The sequence below is a fragment of the Euphorbia lathyris genome, chromosome 7 (assembly GCF_963576675.1).
Source record: "Euphorbia lathyris chromosome 7, ddEupLath1.1, whole genome shotgun sequence".
Classification (NCBI taxonomy): Eukaryota; Viridiplantae; Streptophyta; class Magnoliopsida; order Malpighiales; family Euphorbiaceae; genus Euphorbia; species Euphorbia lathyris.
Window position 1 is genome coordinate 394,032 of NC_088916.1, and position 15,174 is coordinate 409,205.

Consider the following 15,174-nt stretch of genomic DNA (forward strand, 5'->3'; position numbering starts at 1 on the left):
AACAAATGAAAAATAAACGTCCTTTCTCCCATTTTGAATCAATCAACCTATTGCACTTGCACGGACAATCCAGAAAACGTTTTTTCTAAAAATATAGCCTTCATAAAACATCCTTCAAACAAAAAATAGACACGGACACGAGAAAAGCTACTAGAGACTAGAGAGGAGTGTATGTGCAACAAAGGAATCAACGCAACCAAAACTTTTTGTCGACTAACCCGAGTCTTCGCAAATACGACAAAATGACATTTCAAAAACATGCCGAACAACAGGAAACTGCAAGCACATATGTCATCCAATATCATCCTAGTTGTGTGGTCTCCATACCTGCAATGAACCCTAATATTTTCAACAAGGCAAGTGAAAAATGTTCTTTTTATCTCATTAAAACAAAATCAAACATATATATCCCAAGGCGTTTCTCAACATTGTTGGTTTTCAATACTTGTTTTTTTCTAAACCGTGCCATTAAAAAGTAATTTTACTTGTGTATAGGCTCGTTATAAAATTGACAAGCTCGAGTTTGAGCTCAACAACCTGTTTGTAAGCTGCTCACGAGCTTTTCTCACAATAAACTCGTTAATCATGTTCATGAACATCGCTCGCGAGCAGCTAATTAAGTATGTTCATTAATTATGTTTTTTTGAAATTTCTTTAGCACAAAACTATATAGTTTTAAAACCTACAAAATTACGTTGTTTTACATTTATCCATTTATCATTAAAAAGAAAATCGAACCAAGCTTGCTCGCGAGCGTGTTCATAAACATTATAATCGAGCTTGTTCATGAACATCGAGTTTGTCATGAGCTTTTGAGCCAAGTTTCTTCTTGCTCAAGCTCGACTTGTTTATAAATCGAGCCGAATGGGTCGAGCTTTTATTGAGCCAAACGTCGAGCCGCTCATGAACGGCTTGGCTCATTTATAGCCCTACTTGCGCCTAACAATGAGAAAAAACATCACATAATTTAAATGAGAAAATATCACGGTTTACAAACGAGGAGGAAACAACAAAATCAAAGATCATTTGCTATTTAATTATCGAAATGTCAAGCATTTCCATCGACTATGACCATTGCTTCTACAGCTTCTCAGAATTCGTGTCATTTCAAGTCTATTTAAGAGTAGAAACAAAGCAAGAGTCTAGAAGATTTGGTAGATGATTGTAAGCAAACGAATTAAGGGTCAATTTAGCCTCTGATGTTGGCAGACAAGTTCAGTTTTGCCCAAATCAAAGTTTAGGTATCAACTCAATCCTGAAGTTGACAATATTTGATAAATTAGTCCAAATTTGATATTTTTAAGTAATAAAATTGATTGTATTAAATATTGTCAACTTCAGGAGTGAGTTGATACCTAAACTTCGATTTGGACTAAACTAAACTTGTCCGCCAACATTAGAGACCCAATTGACCCTTAATTCGTAAGAAAACACTAGAGAGTTCTGATACCAAATGTTGAACTCCATAAATGTCACTTCAAAAAATTGTAACAAATGTATTGTAAATCGTTTAACTCTACCTGCATTGCTATTTTCGAGTGACATGCCTAAGGGAAAAGGTCCAGAAAATTCAACTGCCCTCCTATACTTGAAAAACGTCTTATTTACCTCTGATCTTGATGAAAGTGATCTGTTGACCCCCTAAATACACGTGGCAGAGCAAAAGGAGATTTTGGACAAGTTGATATGTTCTACACTTTAATAAGCAAGTTTAGGGAGCAAATAGGTCACTTAAGAAAGTTGAGAGATTTAACAGGTCAATCATTTTCGCCTCAATAAATAAGGGCTTGGGTTTTGGGAAAACAGGATTTCGCTCAGGATTGCCAAGGCAAAAATACTTAACGCCTTAGCTACAGCACTGCATGGGTCGATATGCACAGCGCCCAGTATCCATCGTTTACGTTAAGCAAGTTCAGGGGTAAATAGAACATTTTTAAAGTATAGTGAGACAGTTGACTTTTTTAGACAAGTACAAGAGGCTAAAGATGTATTAAGCCAACGGTTTTTTGAAGCTAGAAGAGAATCTAAAGGCCAGGGAGGTCTATTTGTGTCAAACACAAGCTTGAAATATTATAAAAAGAAATAAATCCCTAACCATGTATAGGCAAGCGAAATTGACAGCCTAAAAACTATCAAGAGATATTACAAACTTACCAGTAAAAATTACTTTGTAGTAACTTTCAGACAGGATTACTTTGAGTTCTTGGATATAACCTACAAAAGGAAAGATAAAATCATCTAAAACACATTTGATAAAAATGAGAAACAAGAACATGTTTCTGCAAAAGAGAGGCGACAGAAAAAACTAAGTGTCAAAAGATGAGGAGGAAAAAGTCTGAAGTGAAAAAATATAAAGACTAGAGGGGCTGTTTGTTTGCCCGAAAATATTGTAGAAAAATATTTTCTTGATTTTTCGGTGTTTGTTTGCTTAGGATAATAAGTCCAGTTAGTCAACAGAAAAATATACGAAGAAAGTGAGGAAAATGTTTTGAAAAGAGAAACATATTATGAGCTTTTTGAAACCCTACTAAATTTCTTCTAATCCTTTTGAAAACAATAGTCACCCACCACTTCTTCCCGTATTTTGGTGTCGTAGTCAAACACTAGAAAATATTTATTTTCCAACAAAAAAATCTCTCTAACTCAATATTTTCTGACAAACAAACGGAAGCCTAGATAGGCTTATAACTTGGGGGCAAACCTAAGCCTAAACACAAATCTAATTTGAAGATTGAAGACCAAACTCACTTGGTCACAATTTCATAAAACTGTAACGTTACATAAAGGACTAATACATTTGTTGCCCCTGTGCTTGGCCCATAACTTCAAATGTCCCCCTGAACTTTCAAAAGTTCCAAATGACCCCCTATTCTTGTCCAATTGCATTCAATAACCCATTATGTTATAATAGAATTTGTTGGATGCTGAAAATGGCAGACACGCTCCGCCACGTGTCAAGAATATAGTGGGTCATTGACTCATCGAATGAAAATTGGACAAGAATAGAGGTTATTAGATGCAATTGAACAAACATAGAGGGTTATTGAATGCAATTGGACAAGAATAGGGGTCATTTGAAACTTTTGAAAGTTCACGGGAGCAATTGAAGTTTTGAGCCAAGTATAGGGGCAACACATGTATTAACAAATGTATTAAGCCTTATGTAAATGTACATGATAAGGCATTCAATTAAGAAAACAGCATCTAGCATCATCCCATTGACTGATTTTGGATTAGAATTAAAATCAAGTAGCTCACCTTGATGGAATAAATATTATATGGCTCAATACATCTTTAACCCTTGTACTTGTTTAAAAAAAGTCAACTTCCAGTGCTTTGAAAAAGTTCTATTTAACCCTAAACTTGCTTAAATTGACCAATTGACTCTCTAAAAGACACCTATTAGAACCTTGCACTTTCTTAAAGTGATCTATTAGCCCCTAAACTCGTTCAAAGTGTACGCGTTTCAACTTTTCCAACATCCCTCCTTACTCCGCCACATGGATTTTAGGGGTTCATAGGTCACGTTAAATAAGTTCAGAGGGTAAATTGAACATTTTAAAAATATAAGGGACAATTGACTTTTTTGGACAAGTACATGGGGATAGGGCTGTACTAAGCCTAAAAACTAAGTAGCTCACCTTGATGGACTAAATAATATATATATATATATAGAACACGGTGTTAACACCGTGTTCTATATATATACCGTGTTCTATATATATACCGTGTTCTATATTAACACCGTGTTCTATATATATATATATATATATATATATATATATATATATATAGAGAGAGAGAGAGAGAGAGAGAGAGAGGGAGGGAGAAGTAATCTTGCCTCTAGTATTAACGGCTTTGCATGTTCTTCCCATTCTGTAGCCCACCTTGAGGAACTCATTTCCACTGCACCGTTTCTTAGCAACTTCAAAGCATTACATTCATTCGGAAAACCCTTAAACAGCCTCTGTCCATGCAAAATGATGAGATTTTTTATCATTTCATGAAGTAAATTGATCACATAATCATTCTAAATAATAGTAAGACAAAGAGATAGAGATACATGATTAATTAAACCCATATTATCACTCCTACTCAGTGAAAATACCACTAATTATAGCCTTCAAGTGACCGAAAACACAGTTTGGTTCATGGAATGGAATAGAATGTAATATGTATTACTAAGGAATAGAATAGAGCAGAAGAGGATAGAATAGGCATTCTTTAAAAATAATTATTCCTATGTTTCGTTGATGGAATGGGAATGGGATAAGATGCAATAGTTAGTTGTGGTTCAAAAGACAACATTACCCTCAAGTGTAATTTCTTATTTATTTTAAAATTTTGATTATTACCATCAATTACTCAAATACTTGCAAAAGAAACGCGAAAACTGAAAAAATGCAAAAAACGATAAAAACACGAAAAATGGAAAAGCGCAAAGAACGGGAAAAAAACGCGAAAACCCAAGAAAAAAACACGATTTTAAGGAATAGCTGTTACATGGAAAAACAGTGAACCAAATGGTGGAATAGGGATTCTCTAGGAATAGCTATTCTATTCCTAGTCTATTCCATGCACCAAACATCACCTAAAAAGCATTGGCATCAATGTGAAAGAGTCCAATTTTACTTTGGTGTAACGGGTAAATGAGATTGTGAGTAATTGTGTCCATGAGCTGTTTATTTTGCTAAGAAAAAATTAGACACCTCAATAATGTGACAAACGTGCTATAAATATAGAAAAAAAATCTTGGTATAAAAGACATGAAATTTGACAATCTAAACATGTTACCAGAAGTTCATCGGCTAGTTCTGAAGATGATGAAAAGAGAAGACCATTTTTGTCAACTTTCACCAACTCCTCGATGCTTCAAATCAAATAGAGTAAATTGGTCAATTCGAAAAAATAATTGAATTACATGGTGGGAAAGAAGCAAACAACGAGAACTTACCAAGAGTAGGCAACAGCACAAACAGGTAATCCACACCCAAACATGTCCACAACCTGATGCCAAAGATATTTTGTAGAATATAAGTTCCTGTGAAATGAGATACTTTGGTTTCAAGCATGGACACAAATATACACCTGGTCTCTTTGACCTACTAAAAAAGCCTAATACATCTGTTGCCCCCTATACTTGGCCCAAAACTTCAACTGCCTCCTGAACTTTCAGAAGTTCCAAATGACCTCCTATTCTTGTCCAATTGCAATCGATAACCCCCTATTTCTCAACAGAATTTGTTGATGCAGAAAACATGAGACACACTCCGCTACGTGTCAAAGTGCTCACCACGTGTCAAAAAGAAAATGCCAAATAGACAAATAATTAGAAACATTTGGAAGTTCATGGGGCAGTTGAAGTTTTGAGCCAAGTATAGGGGGCACCAGATGCATTAATAAGCCTTCTAAAAATTAGTTTATTGAAAACATAAAATAATTGGACCTTCATGGGAAGGTCCAGCCCAGATGATGAAGTATGCAAGCACACACCAAGGTCTGCCGATCCTGTAAACATAAATGAGATATAGGAATTCAATATCCGCTGGCAAAAAAAATATTAAACAGAAAAAATCAGTTAACTAGATTACTACCTAGAAGCAATGGATAATCCTCAGCCGACAACCACATGGTACGAAATGCCACACGTTTGAGGTGTAACCGCCTTATTTTTTCTTCATACTTTTCTTTTTCAGGCCCCTTACCTTCACAAGTGGTGTAAGACTGGTTAAGAGGGTGTAGCATAGAGTTTATTCCGAAAGAAGACTGAATGTAAGCAAATCGACATTACCAGTTATCACAAATAACAATCTAGGATATAAGTACTCTTTCCTGTCACTTATTTCCTTCCAAATAACCTCATCGAGAGCAGAGTCATTTTCATTTAAAATTGCAGCAACACGTCTATCATACATTACTGCAGCTTCCAGGAGAATGCCAAAATCCTCATCTGGTGTCCTGAAAACATCATTCTCCCAATATTAATCTCTTTTAACAAGCTAACAGTTTCAAATGGATGCTTCAGATAGGTTCTAACACTAACACAAAAAACACTCCCCTTTGTCATTAATAAGTCAACAAAGCATATCCCAATTTCCAATGAGTTATTTACATCACCCTATTTTGGCCAAATTCCTTCGTCCGGGCTTCGAAAATGCGATTTAGTAATTTTCGCGCGGTTTTGACCTAATTTTTCATGAGTTATTCTTTTTTATTTTCATGACCTAATTAATTTTACTCCTTGACCTAATTAATTTAATTAATTAAACGTTGACATGCAATAATTAATAAGCTCGCTTTTAGAGCATGCGAATCGCTTGATATACCGAGAAGAAACGTTCGAAAATGGCCAAAATCCTTCAAATTAGGGTTAGGATTTCAAAGACGCACATCTTTAGATGTGGGCCCCACCCTATTTTGGCCTAATTCCTTCGTCTAGGGCTTCGAAAATGCGATTTAGTGATTTTCTCTCGGTTTTGACCTAATTTTCGATAAATTATTCTTTTTTATTTTCATGACCTAATTAATTTTACTCCATCATCTAATTAATTTAATTAATTAAACGTTAACATGCAATAATTAATAAGAACCACACATACAAACCCAAATTTAATGATTGCATTTGACACTAGGAGAAAGAAAGAGGTAGTTAGCTACTCAATATTAACTGGATGATTAGGAGAAAAAAAATTCTCACCAGCTAGTGCTGCTAACAACAAGTGCTGGCCGGTTTGGTTTTGGAAGAATATCACCATCAACAATGCTGGTAAACAGTGTCTCATCTACATTTCGCTTCCCCATTCCTAAGGATAATAACATAAATGCTGTGTTACATGGAAACTGAAATGGACAACGAGAAACAATATTTGTAAAAATATAGGAAACAGAAACGTGTAATATATATATATATACACATACATTATATATATATACAAGTCATATAATAGGGGAGAAGAGATTTTTTCATTTTGAAAGCTTATAGAAGATAATCTAGAAATGTTAGGGATTTACTGAACACCCCATTAGCATTGATCTACTTGTGAAAACACATTACATCCTAGGAAACAAGTTTCCAATTTTCTTAGGTTACAGAAACATGACCAAACAAGAGTTCGGTTTCCGAAAAGTTTCGGAAACATGAAACGCTTTAAAATCAAAGTTTCCATGTACTATAGCATAAATATATAATTCGCACAAGAAGTCTTGATTTAACCATCCTCAAGACGAGCAAGAAAATAATATTACCATAGCTAGCGCAGTCATGAATACCATGAGGTTGACTAAAGAATTTATCTAATCTGCAAAATAACTAAAAACAATTCACTATTTATTAAAAATTCACAGCTCTAAATTTTCAGAATAACTTCAGCAGTATGGCTTTTCACCTTATGCTTTTCTTCAAATGAAGCAGGATGAAAAAACTCAGGAGACTGGTCATATAGAACTGAGGCTCTATCAACGTAGCATGCAAAAGATTGTAACTTCCTCTGGATTAAAATATTTTCACATTTTAATAATATTAAGATGACAGTCTTACGTAATTCCCCAGTTTTGAGCCAATTCATGTTGCATTGCCCTTGTTACACACAGGGAACCATCAGCCATTCTCCCATAGTGTCTCTCAAACCTGAGGTTAGAAACTTAGACAAAAGGTTCACATCAAATCATAACTTCCAGTAATAGGAGTACAAAAGTTTACAGGGCCTCCAAGTAGTACCAACGATATACTGCTACAAAACGACTGTTTCTTCCAATGGAGAGTGCCAGCAAGGTATACCCAAAATTATGCCAATCAACAATAAATGCAGAATTCCTCAGCCAGCTTGCCCACTTCACAGCCGCCAAGGTTGGAACTGATGGTGGATTCTATGGAAGAAAGAGAATTAAAAAATGAAAGTAAGCCCTGTCCGATCAAACCAATATGCAAAGAGATGTGCATATACATGTGTGCATGCATATGCCAAACGTTCCCATGCCAATATACATATACTTTTCAGATTTCTAAGGAAAACGAAGATAATTACAAAATGAACAATAAAGTAAGCTGTTATTGTGGTTTCAACTGCTGTTGAGAAACTACGGAGTTTAGGAATTGGGGTGGCAAGACATGTTATTTGGTTTGCAAAGGACATTTAAAAGGTTGAGCATGTCATACTGCCTATTACGGACTCCAAATCTGAATAGCTAGGAATACGAATTAAAAATTCATGCAGTGGTCTCTTTTATGCATGTAGTCACCTACCATCTCGTTTAAAGGTTTTCATCTTCGCCTTGGAGAATTGAGACTTAGAAGCCAATGCAAATGCTTTCAGCAAAAATTACTTGCTCAACTTTACACAATTACATTTAAATGCAATTACTCACCTGAACAAGAGAAAGGAAATATGACATCCTTAGGCAAACCATATATTGTAAGTTTAAATTTAGGATAAAGTACGAAAAAAATGCTCGTGGTTTGCCTTGTTTGCAAATAGAGGTCCGTGGTTTAAAAGTTTGCAAATAGAGGTATGTGGTATACTTTTTTTACAAAACAAAGTATTTAAAATTAAACTTTTAAGTAATTGATAACAATAAGAATATTTTTTTATTTTTTTTCAATTACATCTATATATTGACAAAATACATATCACAAAATCAAATTGCAACCGTGTAAAATGAACTTAAATATCAATTTAGTTCATAAACTGTCAGATTAGTAAAAAACGTAAAATTTCACCATATTATTTATTGTTTTGATTTAGAAAGTTGTTTTTTTCGGGGGTTGTGTTTTGCTGATATGTAAAAATAATTTTTTACGTCTTTGGTTGTAATCAGGACTTAAATGTGTAATTGTAATACTTTGTTTTGTAAATAAAACATACTACAGACCTTTATTTGTAAACTTTTAAACCACATGCCTCTGTTTGCAAATTAGGCAAACCACATGCATTTTTTTCGTACTTTTCTCTTAAATTTAATCTGAGTTCTTACAACAGATTCAAGATGCTAGATATGATTATATGAATGCAAATGAATCGTAATATAAATGCAGCTCCTTTTCAATTTTGGTTGACTTGACTGCATAATAAATCCAAAGGCATAAGTGATTCAAGAAAAGCAAATAGCCACTAGCTCTATTCCCCTCAAGACCAGGATCGAAAAGTTGATTCATCATTTTAATTACACTATTAATAAATAATATTCTATATCTGTTCATTTAAGTTTAAATCACCACAAATGTGAATCAGCATATGTACAGATAGATCCTACCACTTTCAAAGTATATTCTTATCAATTGAATCTGAAGGAAAAACCTACACTAATAAACTAAGTTATAAGGTCTGAAAACTAGTATACTACAAAAGAATTTTAAGAGTCCAAAAGATTCAGGCACGTTTTCCTTAAGGGGGTAATCAGCAAAAAATTATAAGAAATTTTATAGAAGCAAAATGATTCAGTTCACTAGCTTACCTAATCGTATATGTTTCATACTGAGAATGAAACTGCAAATAGCGCATGACAAAATGCAAACACTAATAGTTTAACTTTTCAAAGATCGGAAGCATGCGGTCTTCATCTTGCACTTCCAGGGGACTGTTTTCACTATTTAAATCAATCATCTAAAGGTGTATGGAGCAATCTTTCTTAAGGATCGCCTTCAAAAGGGTGCCTAGGACATTCACCGAAATAGGCATAAAAAGGAAGACAAAGCATTTGAAAGAGATCAGGCAACCAAAAGAAAAGCTAATATAGAAAGTGTTTGGAGATTCATTAAATGAAAGATAGTCGAAGGGCAGAATAGAATAGCTATGAGTCCCAAGAAAATTCAAATGAATCAAATACGGTTAGATTTACAGATAAATCCAGTAATTAACATGCAAGCACAGAAATTCTATTAAACACGACTTCTAGGCCAAAATACTACAAATTACATGTGCAAATCATGAAGATTTCATAGTCATAGATGCACACACACACAAGCTATCCTATAAATAAATAGCAAAGGTCGTGTACAATACAATACCATGGACTGCATATGAATTACTCATATTTGAGACAACAGTCAAACTTACTACAGTGCCTATTGCTATCCCCTTGGCAACGGCAGAATTCAGGAAAAAATACTTGAGTTATTTTATACTATCCTTAGTTGCATGAATCTTGCATAACCAGTTAAGTTGTACAAAACCATTTCAAAGACTGGTATCATACACAAACTTCACAATAGTGAAGCTGTAAAAGTAACTGATTATGAAATTTCCTTCTAAAAATAGCATGTTCACCAAAAAGACAAATAATGCCAATAGAGATGGGAAAGACAAGTAAAGCAATAATAACCATAGTTTCTCCCACATGAAATGCATTCTCACCTGCACAATGAAAACATCAGGTGCTTTTATTTTGACGCAGAGATACCAAAGCAGGATTAATAACTGGAACAATGGCTTGAGCAAAAGAATCAAGGGATAAATCATCTTAGGTAGAGCCTGAGGAGATATTGGCCACTGTTTCTGTGATGTAAAGATACAGAAAATTGGTAAATAATTTTTTCTTTTTCAACCCAATAAATTCTAATGGAATGAGATAAGAGAGCTTAATGAAACATATACCATTTTGTGGATATGAATAGACTGATTCTGCAGTATAGCCATATGAGGTTCAGAACCTTACCAAAAGAAAAATCAAGTTTAAATGAATGTTACAAGCAATGATTCTCACCAGGTAATAACGAAACTCATGAAATAAGCTATGACTTTACATCTGCCCAATTTGAATAGTTTTCTAGCCAAAGTAATAAAAATTGCACGGCCTCATGATATGTACCTGAGACTGTGTTTGTTTCGAGGGAAGTATAGAAGGAAAGGAAGGAAATATGGATGTATCTATACACGTGTCTATAGACATCCATATTTCCTTCAAAACAAACACAAACTAAAAGAACAAGTTGATAACTTCTTGTACACAAGCTCATGGTAAAACACTTTATGCCAGTAGGCAGACAGCATTTTAAGAATTTTATGGTGATTGATTATAAATATATTAATCCAAAGGTGTCTGAGTAATAACATTTATATTTTGTAAATAATAAGAAATTTTCCCTAGGTAGATTGTTATATGCTATACATCACAAACATGAAGGGCAGAAAATACTAATACAAAAATACACTTTCCCTTTCCCTGTTCTCATATAATTATATTTTACATTGTAGCATACCGACGTATTAAGCCCCATGATGCTGTAAGAGGATACTCTATTGCAACACACTAAAATTGCAATAAAACCATTATGGGGAACTGGTTAATGTCCTAACCACCATTTTAACTTTGAGTCCCAGTTTTATCTATTTCTATTGTTTTCTTTCTTTCTACGTTTAGTTGGAAAAGATTTCAATAAACAATTGTCTAATGGAACTTATAGTTTCTAATCTAAGGCGTTGTTTGATAAAACTAAAAATTAAGTGCTGAAAAAATAAGTACTGAATTTTAAGTGCTGAATATTATAAGTGTTGAAAGTCTTGAATGATATAAATTTTATAAAAATATTAGTTGATAATGTTTAACTTAAAATATTAAGTTAAATATTTTGACTTATCAAAATAAGTGATTTTTAACTTAATTAACTAATTTAAGTGGTGGAGAAACAACCGTTATCAAACGCACTTAAATTAAATAAGTGCTTAATATTTTAATTTAAGCAATTAAGTACTTTATCAAACAAGGCCTAAGTAACCAATCAATTATATGAATTCCGAAAACATTATTAATTTAAAAAAAGCAGTTTGTCAAATACAGTTGAATAATAATAGTAATAATATAAACAAACTCGTTTCTCAGAAGAAGAAGAAAAAAAAAAAAAAAAAAAAAACAAGTTTTAGTTAATAATTACTCTGGCATATGATATATCTGAAAATTGGAAGATGCATGCCGAACCGAGACCGAACAGGAGCAAGCTCGGCTCGGCTCGAGAAGTGCTGAGATCGAGCTCGGCTCGAGCTCGATATGGGTTCGGGCGGCTCGTTTTGATTTTTTTTATAAAAATTTTTTTTGAATATACTTAATTAACCGGCCAACTCGAAACCAGTGGTTCACGTAAACAGTGTGACCCTAGTTTGAATTAAAAAAAATTCAAAGCAAGCAGTTACTGCTCGCCTTACTTTCCTAACCTGTTAAAGGCAATATTTTTTTTTATTGATGTTTAAGCTTTATTTATAGTATCTTGTTTAGATTGGTTTGGCTCAGTTTTTCGATGTGGGATAAATAGGATTTGAGAAACACCAAATATCACAACAGCCAAAACACATGTGGGACCAATCATATTTATATATTTTTTTTTTGGTTAACTGTCTGCATATATTATTAGCTTGCGTCATTATGGTGGTATAGACTATTATTATACCTATATAAGTATGTTATTATTATATTTTTTAAGTAATATTATTATTATATTAAATAACACAAAATCTTTAAAATGGTTAAAACATAATTAGATTTAATCTTATATCATTATATTATACCTATATAAGTATATTATACTTATATTTTCTTTTAAATATACTTGTATACTTATTATACCAACCATGTTAATTATTGGATTATATATATAATTTATAAATTAAATATTAATATATATATATATAGTAATTAAAAAATCAATCGAGCCCGCTCACGAGCTTTCGAGTCGAACCTAAGAAAGCTCGGCTTGACTCATAAATGTCTCGAACCGAACCCGAACTCGAACCGAACTCTCTCGAGTCGAGCTTTGACCGAGCCGAGCTCGGACAGTTTGCGAACCACCCTGACTCGCTTGCACCCCTATGCATAAAGCTTCGAACCACAAAAGGAGACACTCAATTGAAATCCATGTTTGCAAGAGGCAGCAGGCCTTCTATTCATCCAGTGGGTTCAAATATTTAAGAACAAAAAGCTCCATCTCATGGCAATTTAAACAATAGAAACTCCAAGAAAACCAAATTGTTTCAGAAAAATGATTACAGAAATTCAAACTAAAGCATTCATCATGAGTAAAATATACCTCCATATGCAACAATATCCACTTGGAGAGATGCCTACAACAGCAAAACAAAAATTGGGAAGAAATTTAGAGATGAAGAAGGGAAATTAAGGAGAATAAATAACAGAAATGGAAGCAGTACCTGAGACGCAAGAGAAAGTGCGTGATACTGCATACGAGGACTCCGACCAATATCTCCCAAAACGACAATGCATGCTCTTCCTCTCGTCTTCCCCATTTTCCTCGAGCAGAGAAGAGCTGATGTGAGTAGTGAGAAACAAAATTGAAGTTAAAACTAGTGAGACAGACAGAGTTCAATTTTAGTTTCAAGTACAAACCCCATTATTGTTAAGTTAGAAACAAATGACACAATAAACAATGAAATCCTTCGCATGTAAAAAAATTGTTTCAGAGTTTCCTCCATATGCTTCAAATATAAACAATGAAATCCTTGACAATGAAAAAATGCTTCAGAGTTTCCTCGTAAACAATTAAATATTTTCCTTCCATATGTTTCCTCTATATAAAAACTGTAGTAGAACATCATTAGAGATACTTACCAAGATTGCACCAGAGTTCAAAGAACCATTGGCAAATGTGCAATTGATCATATCCAGTAAATTAAAGCAAAAAATTGAAGAGATAATCAATACAAACAAAGCAAAAATGTATCAGAAGTTCCATAAATTTTCAAAGATAGCCGCAGTTTCTAAGGAAGTGCAGACATTTGACAGCTAACCCAGAGGCAAAGTAGAAGCATTAAAGCTCATTTATAGCCAGAGTAGAAGCCATTTACCTGATTGAATAGGAATTTCGATTTGAGATGAACAGGAAATTGAGAATTTGAGCTGAACAGTAATCAGAGAACTGCAAGGCAAGGAATCGGATCCAGAACCACAATGTATCTCAGTTAACAAAATAAAAAAATACAAATCATTAACCTCTAAATAATGAAATCAGAACCCAACTTACCAAGTAATGATGGCGAACTGCAGAGATTAGAATTCAACCCAATAATTTCAGAGATTAATGGAAAATTAGGGATTTCAGTCTTCAAAGTCTGAAAACAGAAGAGAACCGCAAGGATAGAATGACGGAGAGGAGAAACGGCGGATGCTTCACACAGTGAATGGCGGACGGCGATTTCAGAGAAGGGAAGGACGAAAGAAAATCGGCTGTGAATGGAACCAGTGAAGAATGCGGTTGAGAGATGAAGAAGATTCTAGGAAATTATCAAATTTTAATTTTAAGCAGGGTGGTATTTCATAAAACTAAAAAATTAAGTGCGGAATTTGATAAAACTAGAAATTAATTACGGAATTGGTATTAAAAAACTAAAATCAGTAAATACAGAGAGAAAATACTAATAAATTAAATTGGATAATTTACTCTTTTATACTATATTTTTGGGTAAAGTACAAAAAAAAAAACCATGTGGTTTCCGACTTTTGCAAACAAGGTCCCGTGTTTTAAAAGCGTACAAACGGGGGTCTGTGGTACCAGCCGTTAACAAAGAAGGTATTTTTTATGGATGCCGTTAAGTTGGGCTGAACTGTCACTTTGACTGAAAATTGCACCAAGGGCAATTATCAAGCTTGGAAAATTTTACTTGACAAATTTAGTTCAGTGCACAGAAAATTGAGAAAGAACTTTTCCAAGCATCAATAGCAATCCAACAAAGTCTGCCAACTCAATACTTAGAACCATTATAAATACTTAAAGACATACCACAATGAACTGCAATCCTGAAAATTTTGAACCAGAGGCTGTATGGACCAAAAAAGAAGAGGAAAAACGAATTTGGGGGATGGAATTTCTCAAGCCTTTTATACCACAATTGGGATGCGAAAGGATGAAATTGCCCTTGGTGCAATTTTCAGTCAAAGTACCAGGTCAACCCAACTTAACGGCATCCATAAAAAATCTCTTCTTTGTTAATGGCTGGTACCACAGACCCCCGTTTGTACGCTTTTAAAACACGGGACTTTGTTTGCAAAAGTCGGAAACCACGGGGTTTTTTTTTGTACTTTACCCTATATTTTTTTATTAATTTTTAATTTAACTAATGTAAAAAATGGATATTATAAATTTAATAAATATTTTATAAATTCTCAAAATGAAACTAAAGGTTGTGAGCATACGGGTTGATTAGAATCAGGTCGCGAAGGGATAGTAAAGCTCGA

General features: G+C 33.8%; 1 protein-coding gene across 4 annotated transcripts; it reads right to left on the reverse strand.

Annotated features, from left to right (window-relative positions):
- On the reverse strand, window positions 1–14,242 carry LOC136235613 (UDP-glycosyltransferase TURAN-like). 4 transcript variants are annotated; one of them, XM_066025418.1, is made up of 19 exons: window positions 13,964–14,239; window positions 13,788–13,858; window positions 13,134–13,249; window positions 13,013–13,046; window positions 10,590–10,645; window positions 10,350–10,490; window positions 7,718–7,866; window positions 7,538–7,627; window positions 7,386–7,452; window positions 7,246–7,309; window positions 6,698–6,803; window positions 5,792–5,958; window positions 5,595–5,705; window positions 5,447–5,508; window positions 4,955–5,007; window positions 4,795–4,870; window positions 3,842–3,967; window positions 2,155–2,214; window positions 1–327 (listed from the first exon to the last, which is right to left on the reverse strand). In XM_066025418.1, the coding sequence occupies exons 3-18, from the start codon at window positions 13,227–13,229 to the stop codon at window positions 2,191–2,193; spliced, it is 1,422 nt and encodes a 473-aa protein (XP_065881490.1). In that variant the 5' UTR covers window positions 13,230–13,249; window positions 13,788–13,858; window positions 13,964–14,239; the 3' UTR covers window positions 1–327; window positions 2,155–2,190. The 4 variants fall into 4 exon arrangements, 3 of the variants coding, with proteins under 3 accessions (XP_065881490.1, XP_065881491.1, XP_065881492.1); XM_066025419.1 differs by lacking the exon at window positions 2,155–2,214 and having other exon boundaries at window positions 13,964–14,240; XR_010691827.1 differs by lacking the exons at window positions 1–327; window positions 2,155–2,214 and having other exon boundaries at window positions 4,955–5,041; window positions 13,964–14,242.
- Window positions 14,243–15,174: the final 932 nt, after the last annotated feature.